This window comes from Leuresthes tenuis, unplaced genomic scaffold (genome assembly GCF_036924035.1).
Source record: "Leuresthes tenuis unplaced genomic scaffold, fLeuTen1.0.hap1 SCAF_17, whole genome shotgun sequence".
Taxonomy (NCBI): domain Eukaryota; kingdom Metazoa; phylum Chordata; class Actinopteri; order Atheriniformes; family Atherinopsidae; genus Leuresthes; species Leuresthes tenuis.
In genome coordinates this window covers 2037108-2060870 of record NW_027325371.1, presented here as the reverse complement: position 1 = coordinate 2060870, position 23763 = coordinate 2037108, and the positions used below count along the sequence as shown (strand labels likewise).

Here is a 23763-nt window from a genome sequence, read left to right as displayed (position 1 = left end):
CTGATGGTGTCCTTCAGCATCAGGTTTATGACGTTTCTGCTGGAATTCTGACCAAAGATTTACGAATAAAACGTTTCTCCACATAAAGACACGTTCTCCTGCCAACCATATCAGGTACAGAGAGTCGTTTATGGCGTTTTTATCAGAGGGGGAACGCCGGCTGCTTCACTTTCATTGGCTCTTGGACTTTGTTCCTTTCAGGAAACCTGTTCTGATTCAGGGTCGATGTTGGGCCCAAACGGGTCTCAGAAGCGTCATTAAACACAAAGGAAGAATTGCAGAATTTCAAGGGCAGGTTCAGCAACAGAGAAGGAAGAAAGACGAAGTCACATGTGTCCATACAGGTCTGTCAGCATTGCAACGGTGTAGAAACGCAGGCTTAAGATGAGGAATCTGCTCCAGTGAGACGGACAAACAGCTGCCGTTTATGATCAGAAATACAGCTGTGATTCAGGAACAGTTGGGAGGCTTTGGGAACATATAAATTCATTTTTAAAGCCATAAAAAACACTGATTCGGACCTTTATTTTAGCTCTGATCTGAGTCGTTCTGACATCTAGGACAGCGAGAGACGAAGAGTTTCCGCAGTTATTTTGACGGCTTTGTGCTTGCCTTAAAAACCACATCACAGATCTGTAAAGTGAACCCTGAGGCTCCCTGTTTACAGTCTGAACACCACGAAGCAGCAAGAATGCAGCGCTGCAGGCCCTGCTGGCACAATAAGAACTGTTTTAGTTGTATTATTACAGAAACTACAACAACAGAGTCTGCCTGGACTGGATAGTTTAGTGATGTTATTCCCACCTTCCATGTGGGAGATCTGGGTTCAAATCCCCTATTTGAAAGGTATTACCTCCAGTAGGGGTCCTTAGGCAAGACCCCCTTACTATCTGCCTATCTGTAAGTCGCTTTGGATAAAAACATCTGCTAAATGCATAAATATAAACATAAACATGTTCTCCCCGTGGGTTCTCTGCGGTTCTCTGGTTCTCCGGCTTCCTCCCACCATCCAAAAACATGCTGTCAGGTTAACTGGTGTCTCTAAACCTGTCCTTAGGCGTGTGTCTGGTGGTCTCTGTGTCTCTGTGATGGACTGCTGACCGGTCCAGGGTGACCCCGCCTCTCGCCTGCTGACCGCTGGGATAGGCTCCACCCCCCCGCACCCCGCCTCTCGCCTGCTGACCGCTGGGATAGGCTCCACCCCCCCGCCTCTCGCCTGCTGACCGCTGGGATAGGCTCCACCCCCCCGCACCCCGCCTCTCGCCTGCTGACCGCTGGGATAGGCTCCACCCCCCCGCACCCCAACCCACGGGTGAAGCGGGAATAGAAGATGGACAACAATGATAACAGAAGAATCTCAAGAATGGGAGAACTTCTAGATATTTTCCATTTCCTTCTTCCTCCCTCCTGCTTCCTGGTTCGTTCATGCATCTGTTTTAGTTCAGTTTTAGGTTTCAGTCACAGGAGCGACTGAGGTTGTGTGTTTCAGACTCATTTTCATTTGCAGCCGGTGACAAACAAACTGGAGGAAGTGACTTTGTTCGTTTCAGACCTTCGGGTTGATTTGGACGGTGTGCTTCATGTTTTTCATCCCCTCTGGGTTCACTTTCTTCCCCCCCCCCCTTACCTCCATCTGGGCTTGTGTTACTGCACTGGATTCTTTACTCTCTGCACTGGATTCTTTACTCTCTGCACTGGATTCTTTACTCTCTGTACTGGATTCTTTGCTCTCTGCACTGGATTCTTTACTCTCTGTACTGGATTCTTTACTCTCTGCACTGGATTCTTTACTCTCTGTACTGGATTCTTTACTCTCTGCACTGGATTCTTTACTCTCTGCACTGGATTCTTTACTCTCTGCACTGGATTCTTTACTCTCTGCACTGGATTCTTTACTCTCTGCACTGGATTCTTTACTCTCTGTACTGGATTCTTTACTCTCTGTACTGGATTCTTTACTCTCTGTACTGGATTCTTTACTCTCTGCACTGGATTCTTTACTCTCTGTACTGGATTCTTTACTCTCTGCACTGGATTCTTTACTCTCTGCACTGGATTCTTTACTCTCTGCACTGGATTCTTTACTCTCTGTACTGGATTCTTTACTCTCTGTACTGGATTCTTTACTCTCTGTACTGGATTCTTTACTCTCTGTACTGGATTCTTTACTCTCTGTACTGGATTCTTTACTCTCTGCACTGGATTCTTTACTCTCTGTACTGGATTCTTTACTCTCTGCACTGGATTCTTTACTCTCTGCACTGGATTCTTTACTCTCTGCACTGGATTCTTTACTCTCTGTACTGGATTCTTTACTCTCTGTACTGGATTCTTTACTCTCTGTACTGGATTCTTTAGTCTCTGTACTGGATTCTTTAGTCTCTGTACTGGATTCTTTAGTCTCTGCACTGGATTCTTTACTCTCTGTACTGGATTCTTTATTCTCTGCACTGGATTCTTTACTCTCTGCACTGGATTCTTTACTCTCTGCACTGGATTATTTACTCTCTGCACTGGATTCTTTACTCTCTGCACTGGATTCTTTACTCTCTGCACTGGATTCTTTACTCTCTGTACTGGATTCTTTACTCTCTGCACTGGATTCTTTACTCTCTGCACTGGATTCTTTACTCTCTGCACTGGATTCTTTACTCTCTGTACTGGATTCTTTACTCTCTGCACTGGATTCTTTACTCTCTGTACTGGATTCTTTAGTCTCTGTACTGGATTCTTTAGTCTCTGTACTGGATTCTTTAGTCTCTGCACTGGATTCTTTACTCTCTGTACTGGATTCTTTATTCTCTGCACTGGATTCTTTACTCTCTGCACTGGATTCTTTACTCTCTGCACTGGATTATTTACTCTCTGCACTGGATTCTTTACTCTCTGCACTGGATTCTTTACTCTCTGCACTGGATTCTTTACTCTCTGTACTGGATTCTTTACTCTCTGCACTGGATTCTTTACTCTCTGCACTGGATTCTTTACTCTCTGCACTGGATTCTTTACTCTCTGTACTGGATTCTTTACTCTCTGCACTGGATTCTTTACTCTCTGCACTGGATTCTTTACTCTCTGCACTGGATTCTTTACTCTCTGTACTGGATTCTTTACTCTCTGCACTGGATTCTTTACTCTCTGTACTGGATTCTTTGCTCTCTGTACTGGATTCTTTACTCTCTGTACTGGATTCTTTACTCTCTGTACTGGATTCTTTGCTCTCTGTACTGGATTCTTTACTCTCTGTACTGGATTCTTTACTCTCTGCACTGGATTCTTTACTCTCTGCACTGGATTCTTTACTCTCTGCACTGGATTCTTTACTCTCTGTACTGGATTCTTTACTCTCTGCACTGGATTCTTTATTCTCTGCACTGGATTCTTTATTCTCTGCACTGGATTCTTTACTCTCTGCACTGGATTCTTTACTCTCTGTACTGGATTCTTTACTCTCTGCACTGGATTCTTTACTCTCTGCACTGGATTCTTTATTCTCTGCACTGGATTCTTTACTCTCTGCACTGGATTCTTTACTCTCTGCACTGGATTCTTTATTCTCTGCACTGGATTCTTTACTCTCTGTACTGGATTCTTTACTCTCTGTACTGGATTCTTTACTCTCTGCACTGGATTCTTTATTCTCTGTACTGGATTATTTACTCTCTGTACTGGATTCTTTACTCTCTGCACTGGATTCTTTACTCTCTGTACTGGATTCTTTATTCTCTGCACTGGATTCTTTACTCTCTGCACTGGATTCTTTACTCTCTGCACTGGATTCTTTATTCTCTGTACTGGATTATTTACTCTCTGTACTGGATTCTTTACTCTCTGCACTGGATTCTTTACTCTCTGTACTGGATTCTTTATTCTCTGCACTGGATTCTTTACTCTCTGCACTGGATTCTTTACTCTCTGCACTGGATTCTTTACTCTCTGTACTGGATTCTTTACTCTCTGTACTGGATTCTTTACTCTCTGTACTGGATTCTTTGCTCTCTGTACTGGATTCTTTACTCTCTGTACTGGATTCTTTACTCTCTGCACTGGATTCTTTACTCTCTGCACTGGATTCTTTACTCTCTGCACTGGATTCTTTACTCTCTGTACTGGATTCTTTACTCTCTGCACTGGATTCTTTATTCTCTGCACTGGATTCTTTATTCTCTGCACTGGATTCTTTACTCTCTGCACTGGATTCTTTACTCTCTGTACTGGATTCTTTACTCTCTGCACTGGATTCTTTACTCTCTGCACTGGATTCTTTATTCTCTGCACTGGATTCTTTACTCTCTGCACTGGATTCTTTACTCTCTGCACTGGATTCTTTATTCTCTGCACTGGATTCTTTACTCTCTGTACTGGATTCTTTACTCTCTGTACTGGATTCTTTACTCTCTGCACTGGATTCTTTATTCTCTGTACTGGATTATTTACTCTCTGTACTGGATTCTTTACTCTCTGCACTGGATTCTTTACTCTCTGTACTGGATTCTTTATTCTCTGCACTGGATTCTTTACTCTCTGCACTGGATTCTTTACTCTCTGCACTGGATTCTTTATTCTCTGTACTGGATTATTTACTCTCTGTACTGGATTCTTTACTCTCTGCACTGGATTCTTTACTCTCTGTACTGGATTCTTTATTCTCTGCACTGGATTCTTTACTCTCTGCACTGGATTCTTTACTCTCTGCACTGGATTCTTTACTCTCTGTACTGGATTCTTTACTCTCTGTACTGGATTCTTTACTCTCTGTACTGGATTCTTTGCTCTCTGTACTGGATTCTTTGCTCTCTGTACTGGATTCTTTACTCTCTGTACTGGATTCTTTGCTCTCTGTACTGGATTCTTTGCTCTCTGTACTGGATTCTTTGCTCTCTGTACTGGATTCTTTACTCTCTGTACTGGATTCTTTACTCTCTGTACTGGATTCTTTGCTCTCTGCACTGGATTCTTTATTCTCTGCACTGGATTCTTTACTCTCTGCACTGGATTCTTTACTCTCTGTACTGGATTCTTTACTCTCTGCACTGGATTCTTTACTCTCTGTACTGGATTCTTTAGTCTCTGCACTGGATTATTTACTCTCTGCACTGGATTCTTTACTCTCTGCACTGGATTCTTTACTCTCTGCACTGGATTCTTTACTCTCTGCACTGGATTCTTTACTCTCTGCACTGGATTCTTTACTCTCTGCACTGGATTCTTTACTCTCTGCACTGGATTATTTACTCTCTGCACTGGATTCTTTACTCTCTGCACTGGATTCTTTACTCTCTGCACTGGATTCTTTACTCTCTGCACTGGATTCTTTACTCTCTGCACTGGATTCTTTGCTCTCTGTACTGGATTCTTTAGTCTCTGTACTGGATTCTTTAAAGAAAACCCACAACAGGTCGAGGAATCACGTGAAAACGGAAGTAAACCCGTCTTTCACCTCAAAGGTTTGATGTAAACGGACATAAAATACTTCCAGATTTTAAAAAGAAGAAAGTATAACCTCAGATGAACGACATCTGGACTGTTGTCCACCCGAAGATGTCGAAGCAGGCCGTAACCATTAATAATTGTGTTTGTAGAATCTGTGAACTCTGTGGTCCAATGAGACTGTTTCTGGGAGGGCGGCCATCTTGCTTTTTGAGGCACCATCCAATCAGCTCAGACTTTCCACCTCTCGTCCAGTTCCTCCTGAGGAGGAAATCACGAGTTTCTCCAAAGCTTCTCCTCACATTTCTTCTCCCAGAGCTGCTTTGGTATCTTTAAACTAAGCCTCATCTTTCTCATCTTAGAGTTCACAGCTTGCAGCTCGTGATGAAGCCGCTGTCTTACTCTCTCTGGAGCTGACTCCGCTGACTCGTCTTCTCCCTGAAGAGTCTTATTTGCTTTGCTGGATGTTTATAAAGGGATTTTCTTTCAGTCTTATTATCTCTGTTGGCATATCTAAAGAACAGTGAGCATAACTGCCATCGATACTTCCCTCTGGCTACAGGAACCTGTCATCCAGCCACCAGCCACCAGCAAACTGCATCTGAACAAGTCCACTGAATGACCAGAAGTGGAATCATCACCATTTAGGAGAAGCTCCACCACAGTTTATTCTTATTTTCTGTATAAAAAGGTTTTGTCTGTTCTTGCATGACATCAGAAAATGATCCTCCTCTCAGTCTCTCCACTTCCCTCCTCTTCATCATTCTGTCTGTGATAAACTGTGCAGAAGCAGCTGTTGCAGTTCCTTCTTCCCTCTCACTGACAGCGTCTGACAGCAGCAGCTTCCACATGACACACCCAGAATTACCTGCTTAAAGGGTGAACTAATCCTGAATAGCTGTTGCTCAACTGTTCCCGGGCTGTTGATAGAAATCTGTGATTTATTCCTTCAGTCTGCCTGAATACCTCCAAATCTGAGCTAAGTTTCATCAAACAGTGTTTTTATCTCCATATTTCAGGCCCCACCTGCCGGCCTTTGGCTTGGGTTTGCAGAGAGGTGAGTTTCTGGCATGAAGGTGTGGCTTCATGAGGTTGACGGTAGTTGACAGGAAGGCAGGTTACAGAGAGTCACTCCCTCATAAAGCGCTGAGCGATCAGACTCCAGTCACAGAGAATCGCATCATGAGGGTCAGACTGTTCACTTACGGAGTCCTGCTGCTGGCCCTGGTAGCGACAGGTGAGTCCTGCTCCTTATTTATCTCCATGAGGCAGTGAAAACCACTTTTTCTAGTTCTGGCACATTCAGGTAAGTCATTTTCTATGTTTGGTCAGGTTCAATCGGGCTAAAACTGCCACACTTGTTTATCTTTGATTCTCCACGGCGAAGCTGAACATGAAAATCTAGAAAAGTCAGTTTGTGATGCACATCGTGTCCTGCTCAGTCAAGTTCTTCTTCTTTGGTTATTTTAACAATAGAACAAGACAACTGGGACAGCTGAAAAGGGAAAATCAATAATATATCCTAAAAATGTGAAAAATGACCCTAAAATGGTCTGGAGCCCATCCCCGCTGTGACTGGGTGAGAGGCAGGGCAGAGAAGGGTTCACTTTAAAGCTATTTCTACCACATTTCAGAGGTGAATCCTGTTTGTTAATCTGACAGCTGCTCTCCAGAAAAACAAAAAACGCGACAAACAAAAGATTCAGGAATCAGAAATCCAGAGTTTTTTAACTAATTAGGGAGAAAAGGTGATAAAAAAGCAAAGAAAACCTGGTTTGGTTTGAAAACTTTGGCTGAAACAGATGAAAGTGCCACAGCATGATGCTGCCGCCCCATGCTTCCCTGAAGGGACGGCGCCCTGACACCTGTCAGGCGTCCATAAAACTCTAAATCTGTCGTTCAGTCGGTTGTTTTCATCGTTATTCAGTTCGTTCTTTATCCGTCCAACTTTACGGTTTCCAGACATAACAAAAAATGAAGAATCTGATGCAGCAACTCGCTGAAAGGCGTCTTGTTTCCCATCAGCTGTCTTTAAATGACGCTCCGTAGATGCTGAAAGACCAAAGTTCTTCCCCTGAGAAAGATTTCACAGTTTTTCTTTGGACTTTTTCTGCTTTTTCCCTCATCTTCAGTCCTCGTTCCTGAGCATTTTCAGAGGAATGTGTTTTTTCTTATTGTCTTCTTTAACTTATTGATGATTCTCTGATGGAGCTTTCTCGTGTTTCTGCGTTAAATTCACACGATGAAGCTGAAATAAACCCTTTGGACTCGTGTCTGTTGAGCTTAAAACAGTTTAACGAACACAGATGAAGGTTTAGTTGCATTCTGTAAAATCTGTTTGTCATTTAAACTGTAAAAAACTGAGATGCAGTTTCTGGTGTTACAGAAATTCCTGAAAAGATTCACTCAAAGATAGAGTTTGAGCAGGTCTTCCTCCCTAAAGGTGTGGGATTACAGTCAGGCGACACATTGGACCAGGTCACAGTTTGATTAATGAATCTGCATCAAGCTCAGACTCTCATTAAGATTCTCAGGGTTTGAGCTGCTCTTTATCGAGTATTTAATCTCCGTTTAAGATCCTCAGCAGAGGTGGAAGCAGAGTCCTTTTTACTGACAGTGTTCATGTGATCAGAATGAATTTCTGAGCTATTTTTGTTCCATCACAACAACAAAAACAGCTCGTGAGTCAGACCATGAGCTCATTGGACCTTTTCTGCATCAAACATTTGTCTCTATAAAAAACTGGGAGAACCAGTTTGACCCTTTGTGCCGCTGAAAGTCTTTGTGACTCAGCGGATTGGAAGATCCCACAGATACTGAACAGCTGTCAGAGGTCAGAGGTCAGTCGGCTCCTTTAAAGGGTCACAAGTTAAATCTGAGGGGTCCTGGTTTCATTAAAAACTAAATTCTGATAAATAACTTAATTTGATTGGTGTTTTACTGATTTAACACATCGTTACAAACTTATTTACTCCACAAAATGTCACTCAAACGTCTTTGAGCTCAGCTGAAGTGGAAACTTTAGCTAAACTGGAATAAAACTGAGAGAGATGCCATTTTTTCATCATATCTCCTGTGTTTGAGCTCATTTTGAGGTGCTTTCTTCTTCTGTGCCTCCTGGTGTTTTTCTAATATTCCAAACTGGTTTCTTACTAAGATGTAAATAAGGTGAAAATGCAAATCCATGACTGTACTTATGCATGAATGCATCCTCTTTGTGGCAGACATGGTGATTTATGAAAGCCACAGACCATGTTCTATTTGTTTTTGCTTTGGTTTGTATATGATGTAGGAATCCTGATTCAAATTAATGCTAAAACTCCCCTGATTGTACAGTTCATCACAGTAAAAGTCCTGATCAGCTCTAGTTTCTTTATTTATTTCCATAAAAACAGGAAGCAGCTGCAGAGATTCACTGAAACATGTTCAAACCTGAACATAAACCCAGAATCTGAGGCAGAAACAGAGTTTTTATCAGTTCTCAGCAGCTTTAAAGTGAATCTCTGGTCTGAGCTCCTTTATTCTCCAACACAGCCTGAACCCTCTGAGACAAGCTTTCTGTCATTTCTTTAAGGAGTCTTCAGGAATAGTTCTCCAGGCTTCTTGAAGGACATCCCAAAGCTCTTCTTTGGATGTGGGCTGCCTTTTGTTCCGTTCTCTGTCAGATGATCCCACACTGCTTCAATAATGTTGAGGTCCGGGCTCTGGGGAGGATTCATCCCTCCATAAGACCTGTTGCCACTGATTTTCAGTCCACTTCTTGTGTCATTTGGCACAGCTCAGCCTTTTCTCCCTGTTTCCCTTCCTTAAGAACGGCTTCTTGACAGCCACCCTTCCATGGAGACCATTTCTGATGAGGCTTGGGCCAACAGTAGATGGATCAGCTGAAGGTCCAGATGCATCTCTCAGGTCCTGTCAGGTCACAGCTGGATTTTTTCCTCTTTCTTAAGGACATCACTTTCAGATCCTGTTCATCTGCTGTAGATAGTTTTTTAGGCCTGACACTTCTTCTTTTGTCCTCCACTTGTCCAGTTTCCTCAAATGTTTTAAGGACACACTGCACACCATGCTGAGATATGCCAAGTTTTCAGCTAATAGCTCTTTGGGAATCACCTTGTTGCTGCAGAAATCCTATTTTCTGTCTGTCAAACTGTGTTTTCTTTGCTGTTTTTCATAGATGCAGCTAAAGAAATGGGAACAAATGATGTGTCTTTGTGACAGGCTGCTGGTAACAAAGAGCCTAAAGATCCAGTTTAAAATGGCTTCTTTGCTAAGTTGTCTGTTCTGTGTCGACACAACACTGGTTCATCCCTTGAGTTAGGAGGCTTTTTTCTGCCTGAATGGGTCAAAGGTCAGAGTTAAGTGGCTGAACAAAGAAAAAACACATTCCTCTGAAAATGCTCAGGTGCAAGGACTGAAGATGAGGGAAAAAGCAGAAAATGTCCAAAGAAAAACTGTGAAAGAGCTTCAGAAAGCTGCAGAACTGTTGATCAGGACACTTTAAAGGCTTCAGAAAGCTGCAGAACTATTGATCAGGACACTTTAAAGGTTTCAGAAAGCTGCAGAACTGTTGATCAGGACACTTTAAAGGCTTCAGAAAGCTGCAGAACTGTTGATCAGGACACTTTAAAGGTTTCAGAAAGCTGCAGAACTGTTGATCAGGACACTTTAAAGGTTTCAGAAAGCTGCAGAACTATTGATCAGGACACTTTAAAGGTCTCAGAAAGCTGCAGAACTGTTGATCAGGACACTTTAAAGGCTTCAGAAAGCTGCAGAACTGTTGATCAGGACACTTTAAAGGTTTCAGAAAGCTGCAGAACTATTGATCAGGACACTTTAAAGGTTTCAGAAAGCTGCAGAACTGTTGATCAGGACACTTTAAAGGCTTCAGAAAGCTGCAGAACTGTTGATCAGGACACTTTAAAGGTTTCAGAAAGCTGCAGAACTGTTGATCAGGACACTTTAAAGGTTTCAGAAAGCTGCAGAACTATTGATCAGGACACTTTAAAGGTCTCAGAAAGCTGCAGAACTGTTGATCAGGACACTTTAAAGGCTTCAGAAAGCTGCAGAACTGTTGATCAGGACACTTTAAAGGTTTCAGAAAGCTGCAGAACTATTGATCAGGACACTTTAAAGGTCTCAGAAAGCTGCAGAACTGTTGATCAGGACACTTTAAAGGCTACAGAAAGCTGCAGAACTGTTGATCAGGACACTTTAAAGGTTTCAGAAAGCTGCAGAACTGTTGATCAGGACACTTTAAAGGTTACAGAAAGCTGCAGAACTGTTGATCAGGACACTTTAAAGGTTTCAGAAAGCTGCAGAACTGTTGATCAGGACACTTTAAAGGTTTCAGAAAGCTGCAGAACTGTTGATCAGGACACTTTAAAGGTTTCAGAAAGCTGCAGAACTGTTGATCAGGACACTTTAAAGGTTTCAGAAAGCTGCAGAACTGTTGATCAGGACACTTTAAAGGTTTCAGAAAGCTGCAGAACTGTTGATCAGGACACTTTAAAGGTTTCAGAAAGCTGCAGAACTGTTGATCAGGACACTTTAAAGGTTTCAGAAAGCTGCAGAACTATTGATCAGGACACTTTAAAGGTTTCAGAAAGCTGCAGAACTGTTGATCAGGACACTTTAAAGGTTTCAGAAAGCTGCAGAACTGTTGATCAGGACACTTTAAAGGTTTCAGAAAGCTGCAGAACTGTTGATCAGGACACTTTAAAGGTTTCAGAAAGCTGCAGAACTATTGATCAGGACACTTTAAAGGCTTCAGAAAGCTGCAGAACTGTTGATCAGGACACTTTAAAGGTTTCAGAAAGCTGCAGAACTGTTGATCAGGACACTTTAAAGGTCACAGAAAGCTGCAGAACTGTTGATCAGGACACTTTAAAGGTTTCAGAAAGCTGCAGAACTGTTGATCAGGACACTTTAAAGGTTTCAGAAAGCTGCAGAACCGTTGATCAGGACACTTTAAAGGTTTCAGAAAGCTGCAGAACTGTTGATCAGGACACTTTAAAGGTCACAGAAAGCTGCAGAACTGTTGATCAGGACACTTTAAAGGTTACAGAAAGCTGTAGAACTATTGATCAGGACACTTTAAAGGTCACAGAAAGCTGCAGAACTGTTGATCAGGACACTTTAAAGGTTACAGAAAGCTGCAGAACTGTTGATCAGGACACTTTAAAGGTTTCAGAAAGCTGCAGAACTGTTGATCAGGACACTTTAAAGGTTTCAGAAAGCTGCAGAACTGTTGATCAGGACACTTTAAAGGTTTCAGAAAGCTGCAGAACTGTTGATCAGGACACTTTAAAGGTTTCAGAAAGCTGCAGAACTATTGATCAGGACACTTTAAAGGTCACAGAAAGCTGCAGAACTGTTGATCAGGACACTTTAAAGGTTACAGAAAGCTGCAGAACTATTGATCAGGACACTTTAAAGGTTACAGAAAGCTGCAGAACTGTTGATCAGGACACTTTAAAGGTTTCAGAAAGCTGCAGAACTGTTGATCAGGACACTTTAAAGGTTTCAGAAAGCTGCAGAACTGTTGATCAGGACACTTTAAAGGTTTCAGAAAGCTGCAGAACTGTTGATCAGGACACTTTAAAGGTTTCAGAAAGCTGCAGAACTGTTGATCAGGACACTTTAAAGGTCACAGAAAGCTGCAGAACTGTTGATCAGGACACTTTAAAGGTTACAGGAAGTCTGGCTGCTTGGAGGGAAACAGGAAGAAACGAGGATTTTGTATGAAGCACAAAATAAACAAAGAAATAAATAAATCTGGGTTTTTCTCCTGGGACACGAACCCTGAGACCTCGTTACATCCGTGAGATTCATATTTCCTCTGAAATCATTTAAATATGAAACCAAATTCAAATGTAAACTAAGTTAACGTCTGAAAAATAATAAACTTTAAAGTGTTTTCTGAAGAACCACATGTTTAATATTCAACATGCGCTTTAAAATCATCTGAAGTTCTTCATGTTTATGTGAGAAAGACAAAGTTTCTCCCACTGATCTGGAGTAGAACAGGATTTATTACTATTCTTAAGTAGGATCACATTTAAACATGTTATGCAGCAGCTGTTCTGTTTATCAGAAGAAGAAATATCCAGCCAGCTCTGAGTTTACCTGCTTTAATGGGCAGCATACATATGACCTCATTTCATACCTGAAATGTTTTCTTGGAAGCGGACGAACACGTAGAAGATTTGATCTTTTGTTTGGCCACAAATTCCTCAGCTGACACCTCACATGATGGAGAAATAAATAAGCTGGTAAACAGAAACCTGTTAGTTGGGTCCTCAGAAACGAGGCTGAAAATACTTCTAAACTCTCTTTTCTTTCTCTCCTGCAGGAAGTGACGCACAGCTGGATGGTGAGTTTTCTTTCTTTTACCAACAAAAATTCAACTTAATATTTAAAAAAAGTAAAACTCAAAGTTTGGTTGAACTTTACCAGAAAACTCCACAGATCCTGGCTTTTTATCCAGCTTCCACAGGTCCAAAAACGCTCTAAACTGTCCATTTAACTCAGTTTCTGTTGTCCCAGCTGCATGAAAGAAACTGAAGCTGCATGCAGTCACTTATCAGGCAGCAGTATCAAGGATATTAATACTTTAGATTTAGTTTGAAACGCAAACTAAAGTTACTTCAGAGGGTTAATGACACAGCTCAACAGGTCCTGGCTTTTTATCCAGCTTCCACAGGTCCAAAAACGCTCTAAACTGTCCATTTAACTCAGTTTCTGTTGTCCCAGCTGCATGAAAGAAACTGAAGCTGCATGCAGTCACTTATCAGGCAGCAGTATCAAGGATATTAATACTTTAGATTTAGTTTGAAACGCAAACTAAAGTTACTTCAGAGGGTTAATGACACAGCTCAACAGGTCCTGGCTTTTTATCCAGCTTCCACAGGTCCAAAAACGCTCTAAACTGTCCATTTAACTCAGTTTCTGTTGTCTCAGCTGCATGAAAGACAAAGTGAAGCTGCATGCAGTCACTTATCAGGCAGCAGTATCAGGGCCTCATCCTCTCAGAATACTTTAGATTTAGTTTGTAATGGAAACTAAAGTTACTTCAGAGGGTTAATGACACAGCTCAACAGGTCCTGGCTTTTTATCCAGCTTCCACAGGTCCAAAAACGCTCTAAACTGTCCATTTAACTCAGATTCTGTTGTCTCAGCTGCATGAAAGAAACTGAAGCTGCATGCAGTCACTTATCAGGCAGCAGTATCAAGGATATTAATACTTTAGATTTAGTTTGTAATGGAAACTAAAGCTACTTCAGAGGGTTAATGACACAGCTCAACAGGTCCTGTCATGTTCTGAGGTTTTTCCTCAACTCGCACTCACACTTCATCCTGTTCACTTACTTATGACCTGAACCTCAGAAAACTCCCTCAGACGAGTACATCTTTGTTTTGTGTGTTTGCACAAACATTCAGGACACATGAGACTCCTTATATCTGAGCTTTAATCTGCCGTCAGCTGATTTTTGTTGACATCATCCGGTCTGAAACGGCTGCTCAGCTGTTCTTCAGAAACAGCTGAGCAGCTCAGGCAGACCAACCTGGCAGCGGCTTCATTTGTCTGTACTTGCCTGCAGTCTGTGGCACCGCTCCGCTCAACACAAAGACCGACACGAGGATCGTGGGCGGCGAGGACGCTCCTGCCGGGTCGTGGCCCTGGCAGGCCAGTCTGCACAGGAGCTCACATTTCTGTGGAGGGTCCCTGATCAACAACCAGTGGGTCCTGACAGCTGCCCACTGTTTTTCCTCGTGAGTTCTGACCCCATCACCTGCCTGGAATCATGCACATCTTTTCATCTTTCCCGTTTGTAACCCTGAGGTTTGGTTTTCTCAGCACCAGCACTTTTAATCTGCGCGTCTACCTCGGACGGGACACCCAGCAAAGCCTGAATCCCAACGAGGTGTCCCGGTCCGTGTCCCAGATCATCAGGCATCCCAGCTACAATGACGACACCAGTGACAACGACATCGCCCTGCTGCAGCTGTCCGACACGGTGGAGTTCACGGACCACATCAGGCCCGTGTGTCTGGCTGCAGAAGGCAGCGTCTTCTCCGATGGGCAGAACAGCTGGGTGACCGGCTGGGGAAACACAGGGGATGGAGGTGAGGATTCTTCTATCCTGCTGTCACAGACTTTACTGAAGTCTCATATCTTCTGAAATCACTGCACACCAAGTTTTCAGCTAATAGCTCTTTGGGAATCACCTTGTTGCTGCAGAAATCCTATTTTCTGTCTGTCAAACTGTGTTTTCTTTGCTGTTTTTCATAGATGCAGCTAAAGAAATGGGAACAAATGATGTGTCTTTGTGACAAAGTGCCTAAAGATCCAGTTTAAAATGGCTTCTTTGCTAAGTTGTCTGTTCTGTGTCGACACAACACTGGTTCATCCCTTGAGTTAGGAGCCTTTTTTCTGCCTGAATGGTTCAAAGGTCAGAGTTAAGTGGCTGAACAAAGAAAAAACACTGAAAATGTTCAGGAACAAGGACTGAAGATGAGGGAAAAAGCAGAAAATGTCCTGAAATCAAACCGTGAAATGTCTGTTCTGAGCCTTCAGTGAGGGTCCAGCCTGTTCTGTTGCATTACAACCTGTAAGTTATGTGCATCTGTGGCGAGGAGCGGGTAAAATAAGGAGCTGTATGGGCCAACAACGCCACCTGGGGACCTGCACCCCGAGATATAACAACTGGAATACAAATATGTAGAAGGACACAGGGTCGTGACTGAGGAGGCAGGGACAGGAACGTAAATAAAACAAATCTATTAACTGCTCCTGTAGAAAAAGAAAAGGGTTAAACACAAGATACCTTTGGAAAATTATTTTTATTAACAAAAAGGAAGCTAAAAGGCAGATTATAACAATGCTAAAACCCAAAAAGAAACCACTACAGCCACACTAGATGTACCCCAGTGTCTACTTGCATGCAAAACAGGAAGTGAGCCCCCCCCACGGCGCCCAGCCTCCCACCTGATGACAATCAGGCCGCGCTGAAGCTCAAAGGAACAAACAAAGAGTTAACAAAACCAGCAACTTAATCCATAAAACAATATTACAAATGTAAATGGGACAAAAACACTTAAACTAAACTGGATAAACAAAGAAATACACAAAACAGAACAAAGGGAAACAAGCCAAAAACTGTAGAACAGAACAAACTAAGAACAGCAGCAGCTAAACCTGAAAGACAAAGCACAACAGGTTAGTGAGAAGTCAGATTTTAATTACACCCACAGACAGGATGGGGACCCTACTCACCACCTTCATCAGGTAACTGCTCAGCAACAGGCTGAATGGAGCCATTTTCAGCCTTTATAAAGTCACACATCCTGGGGAGGAGCTAAGGGAGGCCACCTGGGCTGCATTATACAACCCTTAGGCCCACTATGTGTGTTTTTATCAGAATAACCCAAACAAAATGGATCAAATTATGAAAAGAAATGAAAAGAAAAATCATTTTTAAGCAGTGCATGTGTAACCAGTCCTTGGTACTGGTTCAATTCCCTCTGATGATACCCGGCGTTGGGTTTTTTTTAGCCGTTTATTCTCTCCTATAAACACACGGGAGAAAGCTGGTCAGGCATACTGCAGAGGAATGAAAATATTAATTTAAAAGATAACTCACAGACAGACTGCTAACAAAGAACCGACTCACCTCGGATGCATCCGTCTCCATACTGACGTCCATCAGGTGCAGCTGATGATGTCACCACGCCAAGTTAGGAGACCAGTTAGGAGACCAGTTAGGAAACCAGTTAGGAGACCAGTTAGGAGACCAGTTAGGAGACCAGTTAGGAGACCAGTTAGGAAACCAGTTAGGAAACCAGTTAGGAGACCAGTTAGGAAACCAGTTAGGAGACCAGTTAGGAGACCAGTTAGGAAACCAGTTAGGAGACCAGTTAGGAAACCAGTTAGGAGACCAGTTAGGAAACCAGTTAGGAGACCAGTTAGGAGACCAGTTAGGAGACCAGTTAGGAGACCAGTTAGGAAACCAGTTAGGAAACCAGTTAGGAGACCAGTTAGGAAACCAGTTAGGAGACCAGTTAGGAGACCAGTTAGGAAACCAGTTAGGAGACCAGTTAGGAAACCAGTTAGGAGACCAGTTAGGAAACCAGTTAGGAAACCAGTTAGGAGACCAGTTAGGAAACCAGTTAGGAAACCAGTTAGGAGACCAGTTAGGAGACCAGTTAGGAGACCAGTTAGGAAACCAGTTAGGAGACCAGTTAGGAGACCAGTTAGGAAACCAGTTAGGAAACCAGTTAGGAGACCAGTTAGGAAACCAGTTAGGAAACCAGTTAGGAGACCAGTTAGGAAACCAGTTAGGAGACCAGTTAGGAAACCAGTTAGGAGACCAGTTAGGAGACCAGTTAGGAGACCAGTTAGGAAACCAGTTAGGAGACCAGTTAGGAAACCAGTTAGGAGACCAGTTAGGAAACCAGTTAGGAAACCAGTTAGGAGACCAGTTAGGAGACCAGTTAGGAAACCAGTTAGGAGACCAGTTAGGAGACCAGTTAGGAAACCAGTTAGGAAACCAGTTAGGAGACCAGTTAGGAGACCAGTTAGGAAAACAGTTAGGAGACCAGTTAGGAAACCAGTTAGGAGACCAGTTAGGAGACCAGTTAGGAAACCAGTTAGGAAACCAGTTAGGAGACCAGTTAGGAAACCAGTTAGGAGACCAGTTAGGAAACCAGTTAGGAAACCAGTTAGGAAACCAGTTAGGAGACCAGTTAGGAAACCAGTTAGGAGACCAGTTAGGAAACCAGTTAGGAAACCAGTTAGGAGACCAGTTAGGAAACCAGTTAGGAGACCAGTTAGGAGACCAGTTAGGAGACCAGTTAGGAAACCAGTTAGGAGACCAGTTAGGAGACGCGTTCTAACCCTCATCAGACCAAATAGATATCAGTTATGTGTGCCAACATGTTGCGAAACTTTGGACACGTCTTCACTTCTTGAAGGTTTGTCAGCTGTTGGGAAACAACCTGCTGCAGGTGGAGCTGGTTTTACGAGTCCTCAGTGAAATGATAGAAGAGGCCAATTCCTCAGTATGACTCATGCCAGTGTCCTGCAAAGAAGTGCCTCCCTCAGAAGAATTCAAACAGACGTCATCGTTTGACGTAGAAGCAGCAATGTTCTGATAATGAGGAGCTAACGCCTCCAACCCTCAGCCTTTGCATGACGGCGCACTTTTGTCACTTCCTGGTTGGGTTTCGGTCACTGAGTTAAGGTTGGTCAACGATCCCGGTTTCATCTGAAATACATTCTTCTTACCAGGCGACCATCATCATCCTGGGCGCTGTGTTTACTGGTCACCATGGTTACAGTTAAAACCCTCTGTTGGTCGTACCTTCATCTGTCTGCATGAACTAAGATCACTGGGGCAGGTTTTGAGGTGGAGGAAAGTCTATTGTTTTCACCAATTTATGCTCTTTCTCCTGGACGTTCTGAAAAACTAATTTCTGTAAATCGGGTGCGAATTGGGATCATTTCACGAGTTCTGCTGGAACATTTACAGATCCTGACCTAAATGAGATCTGTTTTCATTGGTTTGTCGACAGATCCTCCAACTTAGATAATCAAAAAGGTAGTTTCTTCTCGTCATTAACACACGTCCCCCCTCTGTTCATTGAGCTCCTCTGGCTGCCCTTAGCCGCCTGCATCAGATTTAACTGGTTTCCTAACTGGTCTCCAGCCTGTGAAACCTCTGCAGATGGTCCAGAACGCGGCGGTGCGTCTGGTCTTGGATCAGCCTAAAAGAACACGTCCCCCCTCTGTTCATTGAGCTCCTCTGGCTGCCCTTAGCCGCCCGCATCAGATCCAAGTCCCTGATGTTAGCTACAAAGAGCTTAATGGAACGGCTCCATCTACTTGAATGCTCTTGCAAAGGCTTCTGTCCCAACTGGGTCCCTCCGTTGGTCCCAGGATTGTCGTCTAGCAGCTCCTACACCACGCCTAAGACAATCCAAACTCTGTTCATGTGTCGTCCCACGATGGTGGAATGACCTACCGAGCGCTACCAGAACAGGGGCGTCCCTGTCTATCTTCAAGAAGCTCCTGAAAACCCAGCTCTTCAGAGAGCATCTCCTATCCCAGCACTTACCTTGTACTTCCCTCCCCCCTCTATCTCTGCTCTTTATCTTTCTGCACTTCCTTCTATGCCTGCACCCTATCTCTACTCTGTCCCCTCTGACAGAGTCGGACTCCTGGGTTCCTTCTATGGAGCTTATTGTTAGCTTTTTATAAAGCTGTTATATCTTCATTTGTAAGTCGCTTTGGATAAAAGCGTCTGATAAATACAGAAACAGAAACATTAGATGTGCTTTGTAAGTTCATGGATTCAGGCCTCATTAACGTGTCGGTTCTGTCTCAGTTTCCCTTCCCTCCCCCCAGAGGCTGCAGGAGGTGGATGTTCCGGTCTGGTCCAACACTCGGTGCAACGCTGCATACAGCATAATCACGAGCAACATGATCTGTGCTGGTCTGACTGAGGGAGGAAAGGACTCCTGTCAGGTGAGTCTGTCTGCCACGGCTTCATGTTCTCCCTGGGGTTCTGGTTCTGGTTCGGTGTGGCTTCTGATTGGCTGGTCCAGCGTTTTACCATTTCCGGCGTCCCTTTTGGCCTTTTGTTTATATTTTGGGAGGTGGAAGATGACGGCATGGTTCGATTTACCAAACACTGGCCGAGAGATGGCTTTATCAGTGTCTTTCAATTCGATTCGATTCGATTAGATTCGATTTGGTTTATATAACACCAAATTACAACAAATGTCATCTCAAGGCGCTTCAAAGATTCAGTCCAATTCAAGCCAATTATAATCCAAACAAATCCAATTAATCAAATTCCAAATTAGTCCAGTTCATACAGAACTGATTAAAACAGTTTCCCAGCTCAGGAAACCAACAGAATTGAAACTTCTCTCTGATCCTGAGCTGCACGAGGCGACTGTGGAGAGAAAAAACTCCCTTTTAACAGGAAGAAACCTCCATCAGAACCAGAACCAGGAAGAAACCTCCATCAGAACCAGAACCAGGAAGGGTCCATCTGCCTGGACCAGCTGGGGCTGAGAGGACAGGAAAGAGGGGACAACAAGCAGCGTAACACCAGGCCAGAGACACCTGCTGAGAGAGAGAAACACAAGTTAATGACAGCAATGATGTCAGAGGGAGGAGAGGTGCATCATGGGAGCTCCCCCAGCAGGCTGGGCCCATAGCAGCAGAACTATGGGATGTTTCAGGGTCACCTGAGCCATCCCTAACTATAAGCTTTATCAGAAAGGAAAGTTTCAGCCTGATCTTAAAGGTAGAGAGGGTGTCTGCTTCCTGAAGCCAAACTGGCAGCTGGTTCCACAGAGAGGGGCCTGATAACTGAAGGCTCTGCCTCCCATTCTGCTTTTAGGGGCCTGATAATTGAAGGCTCTGCCTCCCATTCTGCTTTTAGGGGCCTGATAACTGAAGGCTCTGCCTCCCATTCTGCTTTTAGGGGCCTGATAACTGAAGGCTCTGCCTCCCATTCTGCTTTTAGGGGCCTGATAACTGAAGGCTCTGCCTCCCATTCTGCTTTTAGGGGCCTGATAACTGAAGGCTCTGCCTCCCATTCTGCTTTTAGGGGCCTGATAACTGAAGGCTCTGCCTCCAATTCTGCTTTTAGGGGCCTGATAACTGAAGGCTCTGCCTCCCATTCTGCTTTTAGGGGCCTGATAACTGAAGGCTCTGCCTCCCGTTCTGCTTTTAGGGGCCTGATAACTGAAGGCTCTGCCTCCTGTTCTGCTTTTAGGGGCCTGATAACTGAAGGCTCTGCCTCCCTTTCTGCTTTTAGGGGCCTGATAACTGAAGGCTCTGCCTCCCATTCTGCTTTTAGGGGCCTGATAACTGAAGGCTCTGCCTCCCATTCTGCTTTTAGGGGCCTGATAACTGAAGGCTCTGCCTCCCATTCTGCTTTTAGGGGCCTGATAACTGAAGGCTCTGCCTCCCGTTCTGCTTTTAGGGGCCTGATAACTGAAGGCTCTGCCTCTTGTTCTGCTTTTAGGGGCCTGATAACTGAAGACTCTGCCTCCCATTCTGCTTTTAGGGGCCTGATAACTGAAGGCTCTGCCTCCCATTCTGCTTTTAGGGGCCTGATAACTGAAGGCTCTGCCTCCCATTCTGCTTTTAGGGGCCTGATAACTGAAGGCTCTGCCTCCCATTCTGCTTTTAGGGGCCTGATAACTGAAGGCTCTGCCTCCCATTCTGCTTTTAGGGGCCTGATAACTGAAGGCTCTGCCTCCCATTCTGCTTTTAGGGGCCTGATAACTGAAGGCTCTGCCTCCCATTCTGCTTTTAGGGGCCTGATAACTGAAGGCTCTGCCTCCAATTCTGCTTTTAGGGGCCTGATAACTGAAGGCTCTGCCTCCCGTTCTGCTTTTAGGGGCCTGATAACTGAAGGCTCTGCCTCCCGTTCTGCTTTTAGGGGCCTGATAACTGAAGGCTCTGCCTCCTGTTCTGCTTTTAGGGGCCTGATAACTGAAGGCTCTGCCTCCCTTTCTGCTTTTAGGGGCCTGATAACTGAAGGCTCTGCCTCCCATTCTGCTTTTAGGGGCCTGATAACTGAAGGCTCTGCCTCCCATTCTGCTTTTAGGGGCCTGATAACTGAAGGCTCTGCCTCCCATTCTGCTTTTAGGGGCCTGATAACTGAAGGCTCTGCCTCCCGTTCTGCTTTTAGGGGCCTGATAACTGAAGGCTCTGCCTTCCGTTCTGCTTTTAGGGGCCTGATAACTGAAGGCTCTGCCTCCCTTTCTGCTTTTAGGGGCCTGATAACTGAAGGCTCTGCCTCCCATTCTGCTTTTAGGGGCCTGATAACTGAAGGCTCTGCCTCCCATTCTGCTTTTAGGGGCCTGATAACTGAAGGCTCTGCCTCCCGTTCTGCTTTTAGGGGCCTGATAACTGAAGGCTCTGCCTCCTGTTCTGCTTTTAGGGGCCTGATAACTGAAGGCTCTGCCTCCCTTTCTGCTTTTAGGGGCCTGATAACTGAAGGCTCTGCCTCCCATTCTGCTTTTAGGGGCCTGATAACTGAAGGCTCTGCCTCCCGTTCTGCTTTTAGGGGCCTGATAACTGAAGGCTCTGCCTCCCGTTCTGCTTTTAGGGGCCTGATAACTGAAGGCTCTGCCTCCCATTCTGCTTTTAGGGGCCTGATAACTGAAGGCTCTGCCTCCCTTTCTGCTTTTAGGGGCCTGATAACTGAAGGCTCTGCCTCCCATTCTGCTTTTAGGGGCCTGATAACTGAAGGCTCTGCCTCCCATTCTGCTTTTAGGGGCCTGATAACTGAAGGCTCTGCCTCCCATTCTGCTTTTAGGGGCCTGATAACTGAAGGCTCTGCCTCCCATTCTGCTTTTAGGGGCCTGATAACTGAAGGCTCTGCCTCCCATTCTGCTTTTAGGGGCCTGATAACTGAAGGCTCTGCCTCCCGTTCTGCTTTTAGGGGCCTGATAACTGAAGGCTCTGCCTCCTGTTCTGCTTTTAGGGGCCTGATAACTGAAGGCTCTGCCTCCCATTCTGCTTTTAGGGGCCTGATAACTGAAGGCTCTGCCTCCCATTCTGCTTTTAGGGGCCTGATAACTGAAGGCTCTGCCTCCCATTCTGCTTTTAGGGGCCTGATAACTGAAGGCTCTGCCTCCCATTCTGCTTTTAGGGGCCTGATAACTGAAGGCTCTGCCTCCCATTCTGCTTTTAGGGGCCTGATAACTGAAGGCTCTGCCTCCCATTCTGCTTTTAGGGGCCTGATAACTGAAGGCTCTGCCTCCCATTCTGCTTTTAGGGGCCTGATAACTGAAGGCTCTGCCTCCCATTCTGCTTTTAGGGGCCTGATAACTGAAGGCTCTGCCTCCCATTCTGCTTTTAGGGGCCTGATAACTGAAGGCTCTGCCTCCCATTCTGCTTTTAGGGGCCTGATAACTGAAGGCTCTGCCTCCCGTTCTGCTTTTAGGGGCCTGATAACTGAAGGCTCTGCCTCCCATTCTGCTTTTAGGGGCCTGATAACTGAAGGCTCTGCCTCCCATTCTGCTTTTAGGGGCCTGATAACTGAAGGCTCTGCCTCCCGTTCTGCTTTTAGGGGCCTGATAACTGAAGGCTCTGCCTCCTGTTCTGCTTTTAGGGGCCTGATAACTGAAGGCTCTGCCTCCCGTTCTGCTTTTAGGGGCCTGATAACTGAAGGCTCTGCCTCCCGTTCTGCTTTTAGGGGCCTGATAACTGAAGGCTCTGCCTCCCGTTCTGCTTTTAGGGGCCTGATAACTGAAGGCTCTGCCTCCCATTCTGCTTTTAGGGGCCTGATAACTGAAGGCTCTGCCTCCCATTCTGCTTTTAGGGGCCTGATAACTGAAGGCTCTGCCTCCCATTCTGCTTTTAGGGGCCTGATAACTGAAGGCTCTGCCTCCCATTCTGCTTTTAGGGGCCTGATAACTGAAGGCTCTGCCTCCCATTCTGCTTTTAGGGGCCTGATAACTGAAGGCTCTGCCTCCCATTCTGCTTTTAGGGGCCTGATAACTGAAGGCTCTGCCTCCCATTCTGCTTTTAGAAACTCTGGGAACCACAAGGAAACCTGCAGCCTGAGAGCAAAGTGCTCTGTTGGGGAAATATCCAACTGTGAGATCTTTAAGATGTGATGGAGCTCGGTCATTAAGAGCTTTATATGTGAGGAGAAGAATCTTAAATTCTATCCTGAATCTAACAGGGAGCCAATGAAGAGAAGCTAAAGCTGGAGAAACATGATCTCTGCTGTTAGATCTCATCAGAACTCTGGCTGCAGGGTTTTGGATCAGCTGGAGGCTTTTCAGAGAATCTGTGGGACAGAACAATAATAAAGAATTACAGTAGTTCAGTCCTGAAGGAACAGATGCATGGAGCAGCTTCTCTGGATGGTCCTGATTTTAATGATATTACGAAGGTGGAAGAAGGCAGAAACCTGTTTTATGTGAGAGTCAGAGGATGGATCCTGGTCACTGATTTCCCTGGTTTCCATGTCTGATGTGTGCAGGGGGACTCTGGGGGCCCGTTGGTGAGTAGAAATGACACCAGATGGGTTCAGTCTGGAGTGGTGAGTTTTGGAAGAGGCTGCGCTGAGCCGGGCTTCCCAGGAGTTTACGCTCGAGTGTCGGAGTTCCAGTCCTGGATCAACAGCCAGATCAGCAGCAACCAGCCGGGCTTCGTCACCTTCGGGACGTCCTCCAGTTCAGGCAGTTTAACCACAGGAAGGGCACACGGCTTCTCCTTCTCCATCCCTCTGCTGCTGTCCATCCCACCGGTCGTCTTTTGCCTCTTTGTCCTCTCATGAGGATTCGAATGAG

At 44.8% G+C, this 23763-nt stretch overlaps 1 protein-coding gene and 1 long non-coding RNA gene across 2 annotated transcripts in view; both read left to right on the top strand.

Moving 5' to 3' along the window:
- The window catches only part of LOC140273964 (uncharacterized), a 145116-nt gene extending 144398 nt beyond the window's left edge, over positions 1 to 718 (top strand). The window contains exon 3 of the long non-coding RNA XR_011908069.1: positions 706 to 718. This is a non-coding gene — a long non-coding RNA (uncharacterized lncRNA). The remainder of the gene's footprint in view (positions 1 to 705) is intronic.
- A 5861-nt stretch (positions 719 to 6579) lies between these two features.
- Positions 6580 to 23763, top strand: LOC140273960 (trypsin I-P1-like). Its single transcript, XM_072369620.1, has 6 exons — positions 6580 to 6667; positions 12785 to 12805; positions 14034 to 14205; positions 14291 to 14559; positions 18819 to 18958; positions 23454 to 23763. The coding sequence occupies exons 1-6, from the start codon at positions 6613 to 6615 to the stop codon at positions 23748 to 23750; spliced, it is 954 nt and encodes a 317-aa protein (XP_072225721.1). The 5' UTR covers positions 6580 to 6612; the 3' UTR covers positions 23751 to 23763.